Genomic DNA, 24,302 nt, shown 5'->3' with positions numbered 1-24,302 from the left:
TTTCATGTGAAAAGAGGACAAATGTGGGAGAACCTCCCTCCAAGAAACCTATCGGAAAGTGTCGGCTACAGAAAATTTTGCAACACATGGGTTGAAATGTTTCTTTGAACTCTCTTTGTGTATCCTGTTGTCAGGTATGCAACCCTTGACATCATTCTCTGTTTCAATTTAACGTCTAGGACAGACTGAGGGCCCAGGATCTTGCTGAGGAGCAAGGAAATGTGAAATGTTGTCAGATTCTCCAGGAGTATTACCGTGACAGTCTGCTGGAGAATACAGAGGAAGAGCGTCCCACATACCAATATGGTGAGAATCCAATTCTCTTTCACCATTGTTTTCAAACTCTTTACCAGATGGTCCGTGGTTATGTGTATAATTTGGTGTGAGACAGTCTGGAGGTGCTTTCCCCAGTCTGCCCTGTTAATAACAGACTCTGCTCAGGTTATGATTGTTTTCCGAAGTAATTCAGCATAATGGTACCATAAAATATCTACAACACAGAAATAGGCCATTTTGACCAACTGGTCCATGCTGGTGTTGATCCACCATGTACCACCTCCTGCCCTGTGTTATCTAGCCCCATCAACATATCCTATTTCTTGCTGCCAGTTGTCTTCTCTAGTTTTATTTCTGATATTCACCTCTACCAATCCCAGAGGTCATCTGTTCTATGACCTCATCTCAAGATTCCCCTAAACTCTCTCTTTAATTTATTGTACTTTAGTTGCCTAGTTTGGGTCTGCTATTTCTCTATGTCTACCCTATCAAACCCATCCATGGTCTTAAAAACTGCTATCAGGTCATCTCTCTGTTTTCTCCAAACTAGAGCATCATCCTGTTCAGTCTTTCCTAAATAAGAAAATATGGAAAGGAATAGGCCATTCAGCCCCTCGAGCCTGTTCTGCCATCCTACACGTGACTGATCACTTGCCTCAATGCCAATTTCCTGAATTATCCCCATATCTGTTGATGTCATCATCATCTAGAAAGGTATCCATCTCTGAACACTGTCCGTGACTGAGCTTCCACTGAGCATTCCAAAGGTTCACCACCCATTGAGTGAGGAAATGCACTTGTCTGAAATGGCCTGCCCCTTATTCTGATCCTGGTTCCAGGCTCCTCAGTGAGGGGAAACATACTTCCCGCATCTACCTTGCCCAACACTTTTCTGAATTTTGTATCGTTCAATGATATGGTATGCCCCTCAATTTAATGGAGAGAGGGAGGGAGGATTTAATTTTGGCACAGACTCAATGCATGCCTATCGCACCAATTATACCATTCCAACCTAGCTTCATCCCATACTATCAAGTTACCCCTTCTGAACATCTCTACTATTTAAGTGAGGTTGCCAAGTTGAAAATTGTAAATATATATATAAAAAACTTACCTGGAAACTAAATTGTTGAGCCTGGGGGCGTGTCCTCGGCGCTGGGAGGTCACGTGGCCCTCTGATGCGCGCGCAGAGGATGATCACGTGATGCTCCGGGGCACGGTCACATGGTCTCCCTGTTTCACGCTCCGGGAGGTCACGTGATCAGCCGTTTCGCGCTCGAAAGGAGGCCGCATGGTGGTCCTTTGTCTCCGAAAAAGGGAAGGTCACGTGAGATCGGACAGCCGGAAAATGCGAGGAGGCGGGGAATGGAATCGGAGCAACAGCCAATGAGAAGACAATTTCACTTGAGTGATGGTGTGATGTTTTGTGTAGTATAAAAGACTGGGTCAGGGACAGAGAGAGGTCTTTTTTCTTTGTGAACTGACTGACTTAGTAGTTTGTCAGGGACAGAAAGGTTTAGACCCAGAGCTCTGTATACTTTATCCACTTATTGTTAGAATAAAACTAAAAGTACAAGATTAAATGTTTTTTCTTATTGCTTTATTTTAAAGAGCACGCAGGACTTGGCTCACACAGAAAGAAAATAAGCGTGTAGAGTGAGCTGAAAGTCCATCAAAATGAATTATGGGATGTGGCTGTAGAGGTTGCAGGGATAGGGTTAAGGGGGTGAGTCTGGGTGGGATGCTCTTCAGAGAGTTGGTATAGTCTGTGTGGGCTGAATGACCTGTTTCCACACTATGGATTCTATGAATCATGCTGAAAATGAACCAAACCCATTTTCTTTGGACTGTTAGCCAACAGACAGACTTCAGTGCCTTTCATCTAAAATTTCAGTTGAATGAAAGGAAAGAATCTTTTTTATTTTGGAAATGCTGACATTTCACAGCAATTCTTGATGCTCTGTAATACTCACAGTGCCAAGCTGTCATTGTTTTCCATCTGAACTGAATTAATTTTAATATTTTCCCTTAACATTAAAAGTTCAAACATTTCCCCGTTAATTTTGTTTCCAATAAAACGTCTTTGCTGCTGCTATCATTTGCCATCCCCATCAATAGCCGTCGGTATTGTCTGAAATTCTCTCTTCCTCCTGGATCCTTGAGGGGTGCCTGGGCTGAGGTTTGCAAGCCACCATCTTGGCTCCTTTGGTTTGGGGCCACACAGACATTTGTCACAAGCAGGGACATGAGGTTTACAACAACTTGCATTTACGTAGCAAATTTAACATAGATTCATAGAGATGTACAGCATGGAAACAGACCCTTCGGTCCAACCCGTCCAAGCCGACCAGATATCCCAAACCAATCTAGTCCCACCTACCAGCACCCAGCCCATATCTCTTCAAACCCTTCCTATTCATATACCCATCCAAATGCCTCTTAAATGTTGCAATTGTACCAGCCTCCACCACTTCTTCTGGTAACTCATTCCATACACGTACCACCTTCTGTGTGAAAAAGTTGCCCCTTAGGTCTCTTTTATATCTTTCCCCTCTCGCCCTAAACCTATGCCCTCTAGTTCTGGACTCCCCGACCCCAGGGAAAAGACTTTTCCTATTTACCCTATCCATGCCCCTCATAATTTTGTAAACCTCTATAAGGTCACCCCTCAGCCTCCGACGCTCCAGGGAAAACAGCCCCAGCCTGTTCAGCCTCTCCCTGTAGCTCAGATCCTCTAACCCTGGCAACATCCTTGTCAATCTTTTCTGAACCCTTTCAAGTTTCCCAACGTCTTTTTGATAGGAAGGAGACCAGAATTGAACGCAATATTCCAACAGTGACCTAACCGTGTCCTGTACAGCTGCAACATGACCTCACAACTCCTGTACTTAATACTCTGGCCAGTAAAAGAAAGCATACCAAATGCTGCCTTGACTATCCTATCTACCTGTGACTCTACTTTCAAGGAGCGATGAACCTTCACTCCAAGGTCTCTTTGTTCAGCAACACTCCCTAGGACCTTACCATTAAGTGTATAAGTCCTGCTAAGATTTGCTTTCCCAAAATGCAGCACCTCGTGTTTATCTGAATTAAACTCCATCTGCCACTTCTCAGCCCATTGGCCCATCTGATCCAGATCCTGTTGTAATCCGAGGTAACCCTCTTCGCTGTCCACTACACATCCAATTTTGGTGTCATCTGCAAACTTACTAACTGTACCTCTTATGCTCGTATCCAAATCATTTATGTAAATGACATAAAGTAGAGAACCCAACACCAATCCTTGTGGCACTCCACTGGTCACAGGCCTCCAGTCTGAAAAAGAACCCTCCACCACCACCCTCTGTCTTCTACCTTTTGAGCCAGTTCTGTATCCAAATGGCTAGTTCTTCCTGTATTCCGAAAGATCTAACCTTGCTAATCAGTCTCCCATGGGGAACCTTGTCGGATGCCTTACTGAAGTCCATATAGATCACATGTACTGCTCTGCCCTCATCAATCATCTTTTGTTACTTCTTCAAAAAACTCAATCAAGTGAGCAATGTCAGGGAGAATTTTGAACTCCAGTTAATTCCTGACAGGGGTAAATGATTTGAATCAAATGTTTGAAATTCAAAGAGTGCCACCTGAACAATGAGAACAAATCTCGTCCAAACTTGGCTCAATTCTCTCTTTGCCTAGTGTTTCCCCTTCTTGAGAAGGATATGGTGAAGACATTGATGCAGCACTGCTGTTTAGTTAGATGCTGAGAGGGATGGTTATCCTTGTGGAGGTCTTTAGAACCTGGGACAGTTTGGGCCATAACACATAGGAGCAGAAGTAGGCCATTCAGCCCAGTGAGTCTGCTGTGCCTCTCAATGAGACTGTGGCTGATTGGATAATCCTCAATGGCACTTTCCTCCTTACCATTGATTGCTGTACTGATTAGAAATCTTTTAGAATCATAGAATCCCTACAGTGTGGAACCAGGCCCTTCGACCCAACAAGTCCACACCCACCCAAACCTATTCCCCTACAGTATTACCCTATATTTATCCCTGACCATGGCACCTAACCTAAGCATCCCTGAACACAATGTGCAATTCAGAATGGCTAATTCACCTGACCTGCACATCTTTGGATTGTGGGAGGAAACCGGAGTACCCGGAGGAAACCCACGCAGACACGGGGAGAACATGCAAACTCGTTGCCTGAGGCTCGAATGGAACCCAGGTCCCTGGCGCTGTGAGGCAGCAGTGCTACCCACTGAGCCACCATGCGACCCCTGTTTATCTCAATTTTAAAATAAAGGGTTCTCCCCATTCAAGACGGCGATGAGAAGGATTGCTTTCTGTGAGGGTGGCTGACCTCTGGATTGCTCTTCCCCAGTGACCAGTGGAGGCTGGCTCATTGAATATATTCATGTCTGTATTAGACCAGGTTTTGATCTGGAAGGGAGTCCGGGTTATGGGGAGGTGATGAGGGTGTGGATGGGTCTGAGGGGGCAGGAAGGAGGCAAGGCCACAGTTAGATTCCTATTATTGCATGGAAGAGCAGATTCAAAGAGCTGTCTAGCCTGTTCCTCATGATCCTGTCAGTGCTGGTGTGAAACAAGCAAAAAGCCAAGGTGTGTGTGGGTCAGGTTTATTTTGAGTGTTACTAACTGCTTGGTTCTGCTTTCTGGACTCTTGCAGTCTCCTATCGAAGATTCAGCAGTGGATTTCATTTCTTCGCTGACCCTGTTGTGTTCGGCATCACCGAAAGACACAAAGTGGACGCACTTCCTGGAAGAAATGACGAATTACATCCAGTCCATAGACCCCAGCGATCCGCAACTCTCAGCTGGTCTGTGCTCAATGTCAGTGACCCCAGTGCAATCTGTGAAAAACCACGCAGCTACTCGACGGAAATAAACCCAAGGAGCAGTCATTTAGGGGATGACACATCGACCTGGTCTGAGCCACTGAGGCCCCAGTCTCTATCAGGAACAGTGAAGCCACAGGGACAAGGGCATAGTAGGGGTATAGCTGAAGACAAGGGTAAAGATCACGTCATTGCAACTGTGGAAGTAACCCTTGATGACTGTATGTTGTCAAGTACCCATGTGGGGACAGATGGGAAGTTTGAAAAGCTGGCTTCACATGAACACAGTTCTGGAACTGACTCCTCTGAGTACCACACATCAGTTGGCCAAGAGTTAACCCTTCAGGATGATGAGAGCTTTTTCCCTTTGTCTGCTCCCCAGCCACTGCCAGCTCTGAGCCACGGGCTGGACGCCTCCATTGATGATGAGAGCTTTTTGCCTCCATCCACCTCTCAACTGTGTCCAATTGGGAGCGACAGATTGAAAAGCTCAACCAATCCTCTCCCAGAAGGCGAGCACTTCCTAACAGAACCCCTCTGTGCCCAATACAAAGAGAAGCAAGTCTTTAAAGATGGTGATGTTTCCATTAACACAGAATGGCTTTCTGAACTGGATTGTACGTGCACTTTACAGGAAAGACCTGAGTCCAACCAATCACTGTCAAGCACCATGCTTGATCTCGCCAAACACACAGAATTTTGTGATTCTGAGTTCTTAATTAATCCATCTAGACGCAAAGGCATTGACGTAACCTCACCAGATCACATCTATCTCTTTGGACACAGACATTCGACCACTCAACACGAACTGGATAAAACCACTGCCATTCCCTTGGAAGATACTTTCAGCCTCACCATGGGGACAGTCGGTGATGAGTGTCCTCCCAGTGCCAACTGTGCCCAACATGAAGGAGGTGATTCAAAAGCGTCAATCTCTGTTTCCAGCAGGGGATGCAGCCTCTACTGTAGCTGTGAAAGTGGGTCTGAGTGTTTCCCCAGTGCATTTGGAAGCTGTGAACGGACACGTAGCACAGAGCGAGTTCAGGCAGACACAGAATCTTGTTTGATCCACAAAACTCGGGCAGGTCCAAACCAGGAAGTGTCTGTTTCAGGATGTACAGATGACGTTACAGCACTTGGCATCCAGATGATACACTCCAGAGATTTACAAACTGTTCCTTTTAAAGACTCCCAGTTCATTGGAAGAATGTGCAAGGACAGACGTTTACGAAGGAATGGTGAGGGACCCAAGAGTCACACTCCAAGTGTTGGAAGGCAGTGTAGTGACTATGGTAAAGGTCATCTCGACACCGTCACCAACACAAGCAACAGTGACATCTTGCAGAGTTCCCAGGCGGAGCCTGTAAATACAAGCAGCAGCAATAATGAGAAACAGACAACTGTAGCCCAGAGCAGTCTGAAACAGTCAGTGAATCTCCATAATGAAAATAGACTGAGCCAGGATGTATCATCAGCCATGAATGCAAACATCCAAAATCACAAGTGGAAGCAAATGGAGTCGCTTATGGCACAGGTTCCTGCTGACCACAGAGGAGATGAGGATTTTCCAGGTTTATTGATGCCATCCACCAAGAAATCCTCATCTTCCATTGTCTCAGCTGATGAACCCAACCTGGGAACATCGCATAGTGGCTCTGCTTCCATTGACAGTAACATGGGAAACAAAACTGAAACGAGTGTAACTGAAAGATATTCACCAGTTGGGGATGAGAAAGAAGATGGTGACACAGCGTTGGAAAAATTACTGAAGGACATCAAGTCGGGAAATGAGACCGGGTTGTCTCTGCAATTCGATGGCAATGGATTGTCACCTTTTGTGACTCCACGCACCAAGAGTCGATTGGCCAACTCCGCATCCAGGAGCTGCAATTCCTCACTTTTTGAGCAAACCATCGTCACACCCAGGAGAATTCGCCGAGTTCGCAGGCAGCAAGCAGTATGTGCCAGAAGTCCACTGGACTCTCTCAGCCACGGCTCTGCTGTTTCCCAGGGCACAGAGGATGAAGATGGAACTTGCTCCTTTGCTCACACTTGGGATAGCGAAGAAGCAGACTTTGACACGGTTCCTTTCATTCGATGTAACGATCATGAGAAAGGGACCATGCAGCCATTGGCCCCTTGGTGCTCAGAACCAGGAAATGCAGATTTTGACACTGTCCCGTTCCCAAATCCTAACTGTGAGAAAGGAACCGACCGCACTCCATCCCCAGTGGATGAGGCAAACAGCAACAAACAGTCTTCCCAGATAACAAGTGTAATGAATGGTGGGAACAGAAACCAAGCAGCACCTTGTCCCCTAAACCTTGAGTGTGGAGGGATCAGCCAAGATGGTTGTGTGTGTCCACCCACTGGGCAACAAGTGGTCACTCAGCCCTACATAAGAGCCGATGACGTAAGCCGAGGGAGGTCCCGTAACACTTCTCAAGATAATGACTCGTCAAGTGAGCTGAGAATATTGAAAGAGAGGCACAGAGTGAATGGTGCTGCAGAGTTGTCCCATGCTTTCCCGCGCCCTTCCTCTCTGTGTGCGTTAGCTGGTGACCCTGAGGATGAAGACAGTGACTGTTCCTTAGATGGCAAGGTGTGTGAAAGCACAAGGCTGGAGGACATGGGTTTGCAGCAGGGAACCGTGGGCCAGAGGTGCAGCTTCTCCAAGTGGCCTGCTGCACAGCGTCTTTCAAAAATACCAAACCACGACGGGGAATGGCAAAGCCCCTCTGGCGACCTGAAGCTGCAGCTGTCTCCCGGTGGCCGTCCGGTTAACGGTCATGAGGGTGGAATGGTGGAGTATCTGTACACTGACACCGAGGAGGGCCACACGTTCATAGAACGCCGTTACCCTTGCACAGACGTGAGCGCTGAGAACCTGAGCACCTCAGGCTCTGAGGACACCGTCATCTACGACTGGAGGGCCTACAAGAGCGGTAGTACACTGAGTCCTGAGGAGAAAGGAAACGAGCAGCCAACATTGTCCCCCAGCCTCCTCCTCCTGTCCAACAGTCAGATCCGAAGGCAGCTCAAAGACTATGGAGAAGACCCTGGCCCTGTGACAGACTTCACCAGGAAGGTTTATCTGCATTCTCTGAACAAGATCAGAAAGGAGCCCTTGCCCAGGAAGCCAGGACAGTCTGCAAGTAAGTTGGGCACTCGAACCTTCCCTGTTGGTTTGAAATTCTGATCGTGACTATTGTTGTGACTGAGGGTCATGGCCAAGGTCTAAGCTTTGCAGCCAGAGTCTTTCTATATTGCCCAACAGAAACACAGCAAGCCCGTTGTACAGAGTTGCATAGACGTGCTGTCCTGGATCGCATACTCACCCCCACAGTCAGATGGAACCGCATCCCTTTCTTAAGATGTGAGCACCAAATCCCAGCGGCCTCTCCTTGAGAGAGTCCTGACGGAGTGACCACACTGTCAGATGAAATATTAAACTGAGGCCTATCAGCGCTCTCATGTGAGCATAAAGATAGATCCCACAGGCACAGCCAGGGAGTTTTTTCACCATCATTTATCTCTCAACCCATATCACTTTTTATTTTTATAAAGGCACATTAACTGGTTATTGTCACTGAGCACAAATTGACTGCTGTTTCCAACATGGCAACAGTGAAAATAGAAAGGTGAATTTTATTTAATTGACTGTAAAATTATTCCTTTTTGGTGTGTAAGAAATTCGATGGGTGTATAAGATGGAGCTGGTCTTCTGTCAATGCAACATCTTTCTGCTTCAAAAATTGCTTTTTCAAAAGATTCACAGTACAGAACGAGGCCATTCAGCCCATTGCGCATGTGCCTGTTGGAAGCTAATGTCGTATAATTTCATCATCCAGATCTTAGTCAGTAAAATTGTTTGTTACGTCGCTTACCAATGCAAATCAGAGGTTTTTTTTAAAATATGATGACACAGTCCAGACCATGCCTTCGGTTCCAGATCCCCACACCATTGGGTGAAAAAAATAAATAAATCTCTGTACTCTTTCCTAATCCTTCTGTCAATCACCTTAAATCCAGTTCTGTACCTGTAAAGGAGATTTTGTTTCAGGCAATTATCAGACCAGTTTTTCTCTGCCAACTGGTTTTGTTTCTGTTATCCAGGTTACAGTCCAGAGCTACGTCAGAGTTTGGAAACGTTTATCTTCCCGGATTGCAGTCAGGATGAACTAGCTCTAGTGCAGCAATTTGAACAGCCAGACCAGAACCGGAAATGGAGGGAGGGCCTCCTCAAATCCAGCTTCAATTACTTGCTCCTTGATCCCAGGTACAGTCTTTCATAGTCTTCAACTTAAATCAAGTTTAACAAGTTCTAGGCTTCGGGATAGAGCAGCCCCACATCAGGGACCTGTTGCTGGCATCAACTCTCCCAGGACCGGGACAGCACGCGGTCAGGTAGAGTAAAGCGCCCTCTACACTGTCCCCCTCAAACGCTCCCAGCCCAGGTACTGCACAGGATTAGATTCTTCTAAACTGAAAGTAGAGTTTAGAAAAATAGAAGTTGCTGGAAAAGCTCAGCAGATCTGGCAACATCTGTGGAGAGAAATCAGAGTTACCATTTCTGGTCAAGTGACCCTTCCTCAGAACTGATGGTAGCTCGGAAAATCTAGAGCTTTCTTTTCTCTTCTGAACTGAAAATAAATCCCCTCACCGCTATTCCATCAAACACTGTCAGCCCAACTGAGTTAGGTACAAAGATAATGTTCCCTGTATTCTGTAAAGTTGTCTCAACATTGTCCCTATCCAACTTTCCCAGTGTGGGCACAGTACGTGGTTAGATGCTGAGTAAAGCTTCCTCTAATCTTTCAGGATGAAAGTAAAACTGCCTCGACACTGTCCCTATCTAACTCTGAGTATGGGGAAAACACAGGGTTAGATTCAAAGTAAAGCTTCTGCTATACAGTCTGGGGATCTCCGCTCCAACCTCCGAACTCATTTGAATCTGAATGAAGGTGACTTAAGATCATTCAGAAAGCACTCCTTGGGATGAGTGTTTCATTTACGAGATGGGATTCAGGTGAAAGCCCCCTGCATCCCTTAGCCCCCGGCCATGATTTGATATATTTGAGGCTGTAGTTTTCCTGGCCTGTCTTCTGGCTTCTCTGCTATGTTCTGGGTCCAGGAACTACAACCATGGATTCCCAAAATCCCAAATCCTGTACCTAACCTATGGTGGGTTTACCGATCTTGGACAGGATGATAGTCAGTGTGAGGTTCTTTTCCCGAGGTTTCACACGAGATGCAATTCGCACACACCAACTCCTGCAAACAGTTAAAGTTTGTTAAAGCCTGTATAAGCTTGGTGACCCCCCCTCCTCCCCCCTCGCAGGCGTGCAAAGTCGAGTCAAAGCCCGACCATTGGAAACACATCTCCTTTATACAGGTCAATTGGTAATGTTCACAGATACTCTGGCCAACCAGCCCCCCACCAATAACCACATGTTACTCCAGGTACAATGGTAGGATCAGGTCATCCTCAGAGATTAGATTAGGTTAGATTACTTAGTGTGGAAACAGGCCCTTCGGCCCAACAAGTCCACACCGACCCGCCGAAGCGCAACCCACCCATACCCCTACACCTAACACTATGGGCAATTTAGCATGGCCAATTCACCTGACCTGCACATCTTTGGACTGTGGGAGGAAACCGGAGCACCCGGAGGAAACCCACGCAGACATGGGGAGAACGTGCAAACTCCACACAGACAGTCGCCTGAGTCAGGAATTGAACCCGGGTCTCCAGCGCTGTGAGGCAGCAGTGCTAAAGAAATGTAAATGTCCTAATCGTGGGGAATCTTTATGTAGCCGATCTCCTGACTCTGTGATTCCCCAAGACGATGTAGGTGTGAAATGTCCTCGCTTTGGGGGATGGCTGTGAAAGCATTTCTGAATGGAAGGGGCTGAATGATAGTTTAATTTGATAATGTAGGAGAGTAGTAGCAAATTATTGTCTAAATGGGTTGGCAGTCATTCACATGCATGAATGTCATCCCCACCCACTCCCAGAATGTTCAGTCAGTGCAGTTTAGTCACCCTTTATATTACATTAATGTCCAGAGAGATAGTCCAATTTAATCTTTTCACATTACATCAGCTCAATGAGTTAAATCACAGAAGAAAGCCATTCACACCATTGCGCTGTGTGCTGCAAGAACAACTTGCCCAGCTTGTTTTTTCGATAAACATATATACACTTTTCATCTTCAGGAAACAATCCAATTCCCTTTTGAAAGCCAAAATTTAATCCACCCCTCCTACATTCCTTGCAGGGCATTCCAGATCCTAACCACTCAACTATTTTCCCTCTTGTCCATGTTTCTTACCATTTACATCAAATCCATCTTCCTCTGGTTTTTGGCTGTTCCACCAGTGAAATGTTTCTCTCATTCTTGAACTCTCGTGGTTTGGAACATTTCATTTCCTTTCAACTTTTTACCTAAGAATTCAACTTCTCCAGTTGATCCATGCAACTGAAGTTTCACATCCCTGATTTTGATCACAATATCATTGGCGGCTGAAAGTATGATTGCCAATACCCCAAGCTGTGATGTTTCCTCTCTAAAGTGCTCAGCCTCTCCCTATTACGTCCTCCTTTAATTTGCTGGGACCTGCTCAAGTCTGATAGGATTCGCCTGGACTGGAATGAGATTATTGTGGATGAGTTTGGGGCTAATGCTATTCGTGAGAGTTTAAACTAATTCAGCAGACGAGTGGAATGTGGACTGAAGTACAGTAGGAAGTGATGCACAGAACAATATGGAAGAAAAATCAATTCAGTCTAGAGGGCAGGGCAAAGATAATCAAAAGTTAAAAGTGTAAAACGAGATGGTATTTATCCTAATGCAAGGAGTATTGTAAGACAGATGTATTGAGGGTGTAGATTAACACACTTATGTTATCATTGTGATCACAGAGACATGGTTTAGTAAGTAGGATTGGCAGCTCATGATTCTTGGGTTTAAAATCTTCAGGAGAGTCAGTATTAAGTAGTAAATTACTACAATAAGCAAAGAAAATACCTAATAAGGTTCCTCAAATGAGGCCTTATAGATCATAGAATCTGCACAGTGTGGAAAGAGACTCTTCGGCCCAACAAGTCCACACTGACCCTCCAAAAAGTAACCTACCCAGACCCATTGCCTACATTTAACCCCTAACTAATGCACCCAACCTACCCATTCCTGAACACTGGACAATTTAGCACGGCCGGTTCACCTAACCTGCACACCTTTGGATTGTGGGAGGAAACCGGAGCACCCAGAGGAAACCTATGCAGATACAGGGAGAATGTGCAAACTCCATATAGACAGTCACCCGAGACTGTGTAGGTAGAACTTAGAAATGAAAGTGTGCAGTCACATTGCTATCAACCCCCGAAAAATTCGGGAGAGGTAGAAGGACAAAGATGTAGTCAAATTTCAAAGTGTAGTAAAAATAGTTGGTCTCAACTTCCCCCATCTTAACTGGGATAGACAGGTAAGAGTGAAAGGCTGAGAGATGATAGAAATTTTAAAAAGGTGTCCAGGAGTACTTTCTACGCCATAGGATGTCCTACAAGAGAGGGGCCAGTGCTGGAACTATTTTCAGGGAATGAAGCTGTGCAATTGGTCGAAGTGTCAATGGGGGAGCATTTTGGTAATATGACCATAACTTGGTTGGATTTAAAATAGTTACAGTGAAGGACAAAAGATGAACCAGAGTAAAGGTTCTGAACTGTGGGAAGGCTGATTTGAATGTGGTGAGACAGGATCAGACTAAAGTGGGCTGAGAGCAACTACTCATTACATCTCCATCCGAGCAGTGGCAGCCTTTCAGAAAAGAGAGAGTGAGAGTGCGGAGTCAATACGTTCCCATAACGCTGGAGGGAGAGACCAGCAAGTGCAGGGAACTCTAGATGCCAAGGGATCTACTGGATTATTGGGTACGGGGAAAAGGAGGAAGCTTCTTGCAGTTACTGAGGGCTCAGGGCAGCAGATGCCCCAGAGGAGAATAGAAAGTGCAGAGCATTGATTAAAGCAGAAATTAGGAGAGTTAAGAGGGGCATGAAAAAATACTGGTGTGTAAAATTAAGGAAAATCCAAATGCAGTTTATAAATCTATTAGGAATAAGAAGATAACCAGAGAGAGAGAGTAGGGACCAAAGTGGCAATCTGTGTGGGGAGTTCGAAGGTGTGGTGAGGTTTTAACTGAGTACGTTGTATCTGTGCTCACACTAGAGAAGAATGATGTAGGTACACTTGAACAAATGTTAAGGAACAGGTAAGAGTGGTTTTAGTCAACTTGAAGGTGGGTAAATTCCCTGGCCCAGCTGAGCTGTAACCCAAGTAAGGGAGACCATTGAAGGGGATCAGACAATTTTTAAATACAACGCAGAGATGTATAGCAGCTGAGGTTGTATCGGCGTTTTGATATTGTCAGCAGTGCTGGCATTGGAGGGGATCTGGAGGAGGTTTACAATGATCCTGGGAATGAAGGGCTTGTCATTGTGAGGGGTGGATGAGGTCTCTGGGTCTGTACTCTATGAAGTTTAGAAGGATGAGAGGGGGATCTCATTGAAACTTATAGAGTACTGAGAGGCCTGGATAGAGTGGATGTGGAGAAAATGTTTTCACTATTAGGAGAGACGAGGCCCTGAGGGCACAAGAGTGAAGGGGCTTGCCTGTAGAACTGAGATGGAGGAATTTCTTCAGCTGGTGCATGGTGAATCTGTGGAACTCATTACCAAGAAGTCTGTGAAAACCAAGCCTTTGAGTGTATTGAAGACAGAGATGGGTCCTTGACTGATAAAGGGGATCAAGACTTACAGGGAGAAGGCAGGAGAATGGGATTGAGAAACATGAACACCATGGTCGAATGACAGAGCGGACCCAGTGGGCTGAGTGGCCTGATTATGGTCTATTATTCAAGAAAAGTGACAGGGATAAGCCAGGAAACTGCAGACTAATGAGTCTAGCACCAGCAGTCAGGAAACTCTCGGAAAAACAGAGGACCAAAATTGATCTCCATTTGAAGAGGTGAGGATTCATCAAGGACTTGGCTCTGTAAGAGAAAATGATTTCTGTCAAATTAGAATTTTTCAAGGAGGTGACTAGGTGTGTGGATGAGGGTGGTGCAGTTTATGTCGTCTACATGGACGTCAGAAGAGCCTTTGCAAAGTCATGCATGGCAGGCTGGTTAAGAAGCTAGGAGACCGTAGGACCCACAGCAATTTGGAAAACTGCAACTGAAGTTAGCTTCATGATGGAAAGCAGAGGGTGATGGTCAATGGTGGTGTTTTGAGGATATGGGGAACAGGTGTTGTGGGCTCTCGAGGTGGGTCTGGCTAAGTGGTGTGGCGTTCAGGATCAGGGCAAGGTGTTGGGTTCTTGGGGAGTTGCAAGGGGTCAGGGAAGAGGGCAGCAAGAGAGAGTGATTGGAGGAAGTTTGGGTTTGGTAGGTGGAGGGGGCGTGGTTGGGTCGGAAAGATCATTGAGTTATGAGGGGATGTAAGGGCTGTCAATTTAAAAAGTACACACTAGTTGGAGCAGGTCTTAACTCTTATTTTTCCTGGATAACTGTTAAACAAAGTCAGTTAGAGCCCTCCAAAGTCTCTGACTCTAACCTAGAGTTGGGGACTGAGCGGAAGATTCCAGAGGTTGGGTAATGGCATGTCCAATTTCCAGGGCTATCCCCTGGGGTTTTAACTCATTGCAATAACTCTTCTTCCTATTGGAAGATCTGGGCCAGTATTGGTTTCATCGAATCCCCCACACAGACTATTTGGCCCAACAAGTCCACACCGACCCTCTGAAGAGTATCCCACCCATACCCATTCTCCTACACTATTACTCTACAATTCCCCTGACTAATGCACCTAACCTACACATCGCTGAACACTATGGGCAATTTAACTTGACCATTTTGAAATTTTCATCTGTTCACAATTGAGGGATTTAAGGTTTGATGAACTTTCCTTTTTGAGTTACCAGTTGAAGAGTGTAATGCTGGAAAAGCACAGCCAGTCAGGCAACATTTGAGGAGCAGGAGAGTCGATGTTTTGGGCATAAGCCCTTCATCAGGAAGGTCAACTCTCCTCCTCGGATGCTCCCTGACTGGCTGTTCTTTTCAGCGCCAACCTCTTCAACTCGGACTCTCCAAAGTCTGCAGTCCTTACTTTGAGTTGCCAGTTATTTTTAATCTTTTCTGACCGTGCTCTCCCTCCCCCATTCTCTCCTCCAACAACTCCCAGGGTCACGAAGAACCTGCCTGTTCGTTGTCACACCCTGAGCTCTGTGGAATGTTTCCGCACCTTTGTCAGCTCCATCTTCTATGTGGGAAAAGGAAAGCGCTCCAGACCATACTGTCACCTCTATGAAGCTCTGACACATTTTAAAAACCACAGTAATCAGGTAAGCAGGACAGGCTGGACCTGCAATCAATTTGATTCAGCCTCGTAACATTCTTGAAGTCTATGTGTTTGCATTTTTTCTTTGTTAGAGGAGAGCTTGCCAGTTCCTGACGTCCACCCCAGGCGCTGTTGAACAGTCTTGATGTGATTGGGAGGCAGGGCACTTGCACCCAATGTTTGGACAATTATCGCAGCCTGTCCTGATGCTGGTCACTGAGGGCAAATTGCACCCAGACCTGGCCTGACAGCTGGCTCAAATATGAAAGGGAGGAAAGAGCTTGCATATATATAGCACCTGGCCTTGCCTCGGCATGTTTCAGAAGGGCCTCGCTCCGTGTGAAGTTCCTCTCTGAAGTGTAGTCACTGGAGTAAAGCAGAAAATTCAGCCAATTTCCACATAGCAAGATCCCGCAAACAGCAATGTGGTCATGACCAGATAATCTGTTTCAGCAGTGCTGATTGAGGAGTAAATATTGCCAGAGGAACTTCTCCAATTGAAAAGGTGACTGTTCCCTTTGTCACAGTCTTCGCTATCCAGTTACTGAGCTCGCTCAGGAACCTCTCAATTTTCCTTCTCTTTGTCTCTATTTTCCACCTCTCTCTCTCCCTCTCTCTTTCCCCCCTCTTGTGTATATATGTGTGTGTGTCTCACTCTCTCTCTCACTCTCTTCCTCCCGCACCTCTGTGTGCATCTCTCTGTCCCACCTGTGTGTGTCTTCCCCTACCCCCCAATTGTGTGTGTCTCTGTCTCTCTCTTGTGTGTGTGTGTGTGTGTGTGTCTGTCTGTCTGTGTGTGTGTGTGTCTCTCTCTCTCTCTCTCTCTCCCACCTCTGTTGTGACGGGCTGAATGGTCTATTGTCCTAACCAGCAGCAGCATCACTCTTTATTTCCAGATTTGTTTTGTTGTATGTTATTTTCAAATTCCCAATTTACCACAAGGAAGGGATTTTGATTTGTGATCCACAGGTTATTAGTCCAGGTCTTTGAATCGCTGTCCAGTATTTTGCAGGTTAATCTGTTTCTTCTCTCCTTGCATTCAGGTGAGTGCAAAACTGAAGCAGATTCTGGATGTCTGGGAGAATGGCCTCGGGGTGATTTCTTTGCATTGTTTCCAGAATGTTATTCCTGTTGAGGCGTATAGCCGGGAGGCGTGCATGGTGGATGCATTGGGTGAGTCCGACTGCCTGGATGATATAACGCTTTATCATCTCACAGCATGCAATTCCATCTTGCCTCTGGACTTGACTACTCTCCTATCCTCCTGGCTGGCTCCTCATCTTTCACCTTCTGTAAATACAAACTCACTTGCCCTCATCCTAACTCACACCAGGTCTGTATCCCCCATCAGTCACTCTGTGTGCTCACTGCCCTCCCGTATAAACAACACCCTGGTTTTGAACAAACACATAAATTGCTGGAAAAACTCAGTTAATGTTTTGAGTTCAGTGACCTCTCTGCAGGCGTGGGAGAAGAAAGATCGCTGGACTCTTAAGCGTTAACTCTGCTTTCTGTCCAGAGATGCTGCCAGACTTGCTGAGTTTCTCTGGCAATTTCTGCTTTTGATTTCAATTTCCAACACCTCCAATTCTTTTTTTTAAATTTTTACCCTTGGTTTTCAAATTCTCTTCCTTGTTTCGAATCCCACAGTGACCTTGCCATTCCCTACCTCCATCGTTTCCTGCAGTGCTACAGCACGCTCAGATCTCCACCTTCTGGCTTCTCCCACACCCTCCCTTTTCATCGCAAATGGCCGAACTGTCAGTTGCCCAAGTGTAACCTCTGGAGTTGCTTTCCTAAATCTTCCTGCATCTCCACCTTGCTCTCCTCATTTCAGAAACTTACCTTGTTGATCAAGTTGTCACTGAGTTCTTTATTTGATTGATTAATGGTGATCTTTTTACTTATTCATTCACGTGATGCAGACATCGGTGGCTGGGCCAGCATTTGTCCCTCAGTGGACAGGGTAATGCTGAACTCTGCTCTTGCACCACCACAATGTCCAGCCAATCCTTAAAGACTATACTTAGCTCCTTCCACCTTTATTTAGGGCTCCCTCTTCTATTCCTAAAGACAAAAAAAACCTGCTGATACTGCAATCCAAAGTAGACAGGCCGGAGGCTGGAAGAACATCCTGTTGCTACCGAACTTGCTGTGTTTAGATTAGATTCCCTACAGTATGGAAACAGGCCCTTCAGCCCAACACGTCCACACCGACCCTCCAAAGAGTAACCCACCCATTCCGATTCCCCTACATTTACCCCTGACTAATGCACCTATCACGATGGGCATTTTAGCATGGCCACTTCACCTGGCCTGCACACCTTTTGTGGGAGGAAACCCACCCAGACACGGGGAGAATGTGCAAACTCCTCACAAACTGTCACCCGAGGGCGGGAGCTGAACCTAGGTCTCTGGTGCTGTGAGGCAGCAGTGCTATCCATTGAGTCACCGTGTGATCTTCCAGCCTCCTGCCTGTCTACCCTTTTCTATTCCTAGCTGTATGTGCAAATATTATCTCCATGTTTACCTCTTCAAACCTTTTTGTTACCTTTTTAAGACCATAAGACATAGGAGTGGAAGTAAGGCCATTCACCCCATCGAGTCCACTCCACCATTCAATCATGGCTGATGGGCATTTCAACTCCAGTTACCAGCATTCTCTCCGTAGCCCTTAATTCCTCGAGACAACAAGAATCTATCAATCTCTTGAAGACATTTAGTGTCCCGGCCCCACTGCACTCCGTGGCAATGAATTCCACAGGCCCACCACCCTCTGGCTGAAGAAATGTCTCTGCATTTCTGTTCTGAATTGACCCCCTCTAATTCTAAGGCTGTGTCCACGGGTCCTAGTCTCCTCGCCTAATGGAAACAATTTCCTAGCGTCCACCCTTTAAGATCTTTATGAATCCCGCCCCCTTTAGCTTTGCTGAAGAAGCTCTCTGACTGAGCAAGTGGGCGGAAAGGGCCTGTGCAGGTGTTGGAAAGCCGGAACTAACTGCGAGTTCTTTGTCTGCCTTCGCTGCAGGCCTGCAGATGTTGACCAACAAGAAGCGGGGCGATTATTACGGTGTCGCTGCAACCTGGACAGCGAGGCGACGGCGGCTGCTGGGGGTCCACATGCTCCGTCGGGCGCTGCAGATCTTTCTGGCAGAAGGGGAGCGGCAGCTGCGTCCAGCCGATATCCGGACAGGGCAGTGACCAGCCGCGGGCATGGCTCAGACCGACCCCCTAAACCCCCAGCACCATGCGGCAAACGCCAACACACCCAATCGTGAGACCTTCCACGTGGCACCCCCTGCTCTGCCCTCGTCATTCGAGTAGCCCATGTTGGTTTCGGTGCCCACCCTGGTTTCCCCTGGTTTTGGTGTTTTGGCATTCCCAAAAAATGCAGCCCTTTTACTTGGTGTGCCAGTGTTCCACAGAACCGTAATGTGAGCATTCCCACCTGCTGTTTCCAGGTTGTGGGCATTGGTACCCATTGGAAGGGGGGGGTGGTATTCTACACCATATGTCCACAGAGAAGAGCAGCAGGGCCTACTGGCAGAATGGTCGCCACCCAGTGGCTCATGTGCACCTCCTGTGGGCGCATTTGAACATTGCATTGCAAAGAGACATTGCGTTCGGTTGGATGGACTTTCATAAAGAGTGCAGATCTCCAAAAAGTGTATGAACTGCAAACATACAATCTCTGTTGGGAAAAGAAAATGCTGAACAATTAGCCTTTTTATACAAAAATGGTATTTATTGCCTTCCCAAACTTCCTGATTCTTGCAATCTCTTGAACAGTTTGTAGCAGTCAAAATAGTTCCTGGTTTCCGTATGCAGACGCTCCGAAGGGAATGGGGCAGAAATGTCCCTGCCTTTCCCTCATTGGATGAAATTTGGATTTCCACAATTGAGGAATATTGGTCCTAGGAAATAGCAGCTGAAAGTTTTTTTTCATCTTGCTCTGTGATAGTGAGTTAGGTTCAAACTGTAGTTTTCCCTACTCCACCCTTTTTAAAGATGTCTTTTTAATGCTGTTTTTAAAATGCTCTCTTCTGCTGACCTCCAGATGGCAGTGTTTGAGGAGTTCTTGTCTGTGTTGGTATCTGGCAAAAAAAAGCTTCTGCCATGTGTTTCAGGTTCAAAAGTCTGAGCATTCCCTTGCATCATTGGAGTCTTTAACTCCTCCAAGTGATTTCTCCCTACAATCTGGACAGGTCTAAATGGATTTGTTACATTTTTGTTTTAAGATGAATAAATGTAAAAGATGGTGGCTCCAACCAGGTTTTGAGAATTTCACCATGGTGGACCAGGACATCGTGTTGAGTGAAGTTGGTGATTTGTGACCTGACAACAAATAAAAATAACAATAAGAGGTTTTTTGGGGGGAAAAAAATGAATGTTTGCACATTGGGTAAAATGTACAGCCCCAAAAGTAATTTTCAAGACCGAGCACTCGCATAAGAACTTGAAGGGGGAGTACTTGCAAAGCCATTCAGAAATTAGACTAATTAAATCCCATATTCATTTTAAAGACCCAACAGAGGCCTCAAGGCCATTTTCTGTGCCATATCATTCCTTGGGGATTGTGTGCAGGTTGTGGTAGAAGAGCCATGATCCTATTGAATGGCCAACAGGCTCAAGGGGCTGAATGGCCTACTCCTGCTCCTATTTTCTCTAATTCTAACATCCTCGAGAAGCAATCGCAGTGAGCTGAATAGCGTCTCATAGCCGGTACAGTGTGGAAACAGGCCCTTCAGCCCAACAAGTCCACACCGACCCTCCAAAGAGTAACCCACCCAGACCCATTGCCTCTGACTAATGCACCTAATACTATGGGCAATTTAGCATGGCCAATTCACCTAACCTGCACTTTTGGACTGTGGGAGGAAACCGTAGCACCCGGAGGAAACCAGCACAGACACGGGAGAACGTGCAAATCCACACAGTCCGTCACCCAAGGCTGAAATTGAACCCAGGTCGCTAGTGCTGTGAGGCAGTAGTGCTAACCACTGAGCCACTTATCAACTCAAACCTGGTCAGAGCTTGTGTTCTGAATATGGACTGTTTCAGTATCTCAGGAGTTGCGAATGATGCTGAACATTGGGGATGTTTGCTGATATTTGCACACTTCTGACCGCATGGTCATTGAAACAGCTGAAGATCATTGGGCCTTGGACATTACCCTGAGGAACTCCTGCAGAGAAGTCCTGCAGCTGAGATGACTGACCTCCAACAACCACAGCATCTTCCTACATGCCAGGTATGACTGCAGCCAGTGGAGTTTCTGCCTTGCTTCAGTAGGGTGATAAATTTACCAGGTTGTTGTTTTCCTGCTTTTATTGATGGGAAGTAGCTGGACAATTTTCACATTGCCAAGTTTTGTACTGGAACAATCTGAATGTCAGAATATTAACTAAATTGCACATGTATTTTAGATTGTAATTGTGTTCCAACAGTGTGTAGTAAAGTATTGCTGACCAAAACATGGAATCATGTGGCTCTACTCTGTTAGGTCCCCTGGATCTCCGTTTTTGTCTAATTAGAAACTTATGGGTCCTTTACCAGATTGTAACATGAATATGTCAGTCTGGTCTGAAATAATAAATATTACAGAGGCAAGTTTGGCTGACACATTCAAGAGTGAATTAAATTATTACTTAAAAGAGAAGGATACACAACATGATGGATATTATCGGTGAGGAATAGGTGTGTTATTCATTCAGAGAGCCAGTGCATACATGACAATAGTTTGGAACAATTGTGATAAATGTGCTGCCCACATCACAAGAATGGAGAAATATTTTGAATGAATTTGGGAACACGCTGGCTTGTGTTTGTTTCTGGGGCTTTCCGATCCTCATTGTGAAACTCAGTGAGTATGACCGTGAGGAATAATAGGTGTGCCTCTGCCTGGTATGTGTAAACATGTGTTCTCTCTTGCACATTCTCACTCACTCATTCTCGCACAGACTGACAGATGCACACGCACACACATGCCAGTTTATTGCAAGGAGTAACTGGTTCACAGTCGAAAGCAGGAACCTTGGCTGTGGGGCATTCCTGCTGCCCAGTGCTGCCATGCCTTCAGGAGGTCAAATCTTCAACTGCAGTCTTGAACCTTGCCTCTCATTGTGTCAACTTAATCATTAGTCTTTGTTGCCAATTAACCCTTAAAGAGGCTCCAAAATGCATTGACTTTTTACTTTGGTCATCCTCCTACCGCACCAGTAAACTACCAGTAAACTATCAGTAAGCTGTGAAACTTGTTTGAAAGGATTGACACCACGCGATGGCAGAGGGAGACAGTGTTCTGAACATTGTCCTTTCAGACCTGCTGCTCTTAATGTTGAATTGTTTCTCTTGGGGAGACGGGGGTGAAAAGAGAGAGAAAAAGGCTTTGTATCTTTTGGAAGACAATTTTTAAAATTGTCTACATCTAGATAATATTTAGATCACTAGATACTTTGGACCTGTGTTTGCACTTAACTGTTAATTTTGTAAGGTCAGTTTGAATGGATTATTGATCCGATGTTGATTGCAATCATGTACCAAACTCTTGTTGTTTTCATAGCACTGATTGCTGAAGTTAGTGAAAGAAATGAAAGTGCAAGCATCTTCATAAGATGTACACAGATCCCCAACGGAAGGATTAAGGTTTCTTGCTTCAGGGGTTAACATTTCTTGATGATTCTTTCCAAAGTCACTGACTGAAAAATGCCTTTATCTTGTCAAATTAAAATGGAAGTTGCAAATATCTCTAAAGCAGTGGAGCTGAGTATTTTGTATGATACAAGAATTCCCATCAAATGCTTTTCCCATCTCCCTTTTTCCTTTGTGTATCTATTCCCTCCACCCTCCATCCTCCATCCCTCTCTATTCTTTGTCTGTCCCGTACTGTTCTTCCAATCTGTCCTGTTTTGTTTCCAGTTTCTCTCTCTCTCTCTCTCCCCCCTCACTTTTCCTTCTTCCCTCTCTCTCTCTCTCTCTGTCTCTCGTTCATCTTGTAGAACAATCATATCATCTGTGTGGAGTTTGCATGTTCTCCCCATGACTGCGTGGGTTTCCTCCAGGTGCTCCAGCATTTGCCCTTCAGTCCAAAACTATGCAGGTTAGGTGAATTGGCCGAGGGTCCCAGGGATACAGTAAGGGGCTGGGTCTCCATGGGATGCTCTTGAAAGGCTCATTGCAGGGATTCTATAACCACTTCAAATGGTCATACAAACCCATCTGGGTCATTAGTGTCCTTTCGGGAAAGGAAATCTGTTGTATTTACCCAGGGTGGCCCAGGTAACTCCAGATCAACTGCAATTAGGTTGACTTTTAATTACTCTCTGGGCACTGAGAGATGGGCAATTAATTCTGGCTGAGCCAACAACAACCATATTTCATAAACATGTGAAACAAACACTGTACTAAATGCTGTCCTCGGCAGCAACATCAGAAATACAACACGAGGTTCCAACCTACACTGACAACTCCAGCTCAATCTCACTATGGTTTTGCCTGACTCTCTTCCCCCATCTGTCTCCAATCTGTCCAGTTGCTCACCTGAACTCCAATGCTGTTTGAACACACACAGTTGCTCCAGTTAAGTTTTGGGAACAACAATCACCTTTGGTGATTATTTCTGCCGCCCAATGCTAAATCAGGCTGTTTGTATATTTGGGAGAGAGAAAACAGTTAACATTTCAAGTCCAGTAAGACTTTACAGAACTCTATTTCTGATAAAGTCATACTGGACTCAATATTAACTGTTTCTCTCTGGGTTTGTTTCAGGGTTCCAGGAACTGGAGTATTTTGCTTTGGTTTGGATTCTGGGTTTGCAAACCAATCTTCTTTTCAACACCACAACTCTTACCAACGTCCGAACCCACATCAGGTCCTGCTCACTGACCTGTGATTAGATACAATCTGTTGAGACCTAATTTAACATTTTTGTTTTGTTTTCAAACCATAAACATTGGTTGCTCCTTTTTGTGTTGCTATTTCCATATTTTAGTAAGCTGTTGGTGTCACTGGCAAGGCCAATACAGTACTTGTTACCCATCCCTATTTGCTATTGAACAAAGTGGCCATTTCAGAGGACCTTGAGTCAACCACATTGCTGTGGGTCTGGAGTAACATGTCGGCCAGACCAGGTAAGGATGACAGATTTCTCTTCCTAAAGGACATTAGTGAACTGGATGGGTGTTTACAACAATTGATGATTGTCACTAACTGAGACTTGCTTTCTATTCTATATTTATTAATTATATTTAAATTTTGATGTGATGAAATCCATAATCCCCAGAGTATTTATCTAATCCAGTGTCATGTTCACTACACCACCATATCCCCAATCTTAATTCATTATTGGTAGCCATATCTTTGGCTGTCTCGTTCCTAATTAATTTTTGTGTTGACTTAATAGTTACTATCCACTTTCTTCCCTTTTAAGATGCTTCTTAAACCTACCTGTATGACCATTGAGAACTTTGGAGTCGCAATGTCCTTTTCCTGGTTCTTTTCATAAAATCCTTGTGACCTCACCTCATCCTCTGTTTATTCACTTCTCATTACAAAGAAACCCACTACGCTGAGACAGAACTGGAGAGCAAGGTTTGTGCATGGAATTACAGGCCATTCAGCCCACGTCTTCAAGGTCATTGTCTTTGACCTTGTTTTCATCCAACTCATGTTGATACACTTTACTCTTTTCTCACTCCTCTTTATCCAGCTTTCCCCTCAAATGTATCCACAAAATTTGCCTGAATCGTACCTTCTGGCAGTCAGTTTTGAATTCAGATTACTCTGTTGT

The 24,302-nt window shown here is 45.5% G+C and overlaps 1 protein-coding gene across 1 annotated transcript in view; it reads left to right on the top strand.

The window, feature by feature from the left end:
• The window catches only part of ankle1 (ankyrin repeat and LEM domain containing 1), a 43,824-nt gene extending 22,965 nt beyond the window's left edge, over positions 1 to 20,859 (top strand). The window contains exons 5-10 of the mRNA XM_060846569.1: positions 180 to 306; positions 4,950 to 8,273; positions 9,235 to 9,397; positions 15,359 to 15,518; positions 16,558 to 16,687; positions 18,543 to 20,859. Of these exons, the coding sequence (XP_060702552.1) occupies positions 180 to 306; positions 4,950 to 8,273; positions 9,235 to 9,397; positions 15,359 to 15,518; positions 16,558 to 16,687; positions 18,543 to 18,715 (4,077 nt within the window). The 3' untranslated portion in view covers positions 18,716 to 20,859. The remainder of the gene's footprint in view (positions 1 to 179; positions 307 to 4,949; positions 8,274 to 9,234; positions 9,398 to 15,358; positions 15,519 to 16,557; positions 16,688 to 18,542) is intronic.
• Positions 20,860 to 24,302: the final 3,443 nt, after the last annotated feature.

The sequence above is a fragment of the Hemiscyllium ocellatum genome, chromosome 28 (assembly GCF_020745735.1).
Source record: "Hemiscyllium ocellatum isolate sHemOce1 chromosome 28, sHemOce1.pat.X.cur, whole genome shotgun sequence".
NCBI classification, from domain to species: domain Eukaryota; kingdom Metazoa; phylum Chordata; class Chondrichthyes; order Orectolobiformes; family Hemiscylliidae; genus Hemiscyllium; species Hemiscyllium ocellatum.
The sequence above is the reverse complement of the archived record's forward strand: the minus strand, read 5'-3'. Positions and strand labels throughout refer to the sequence as shown.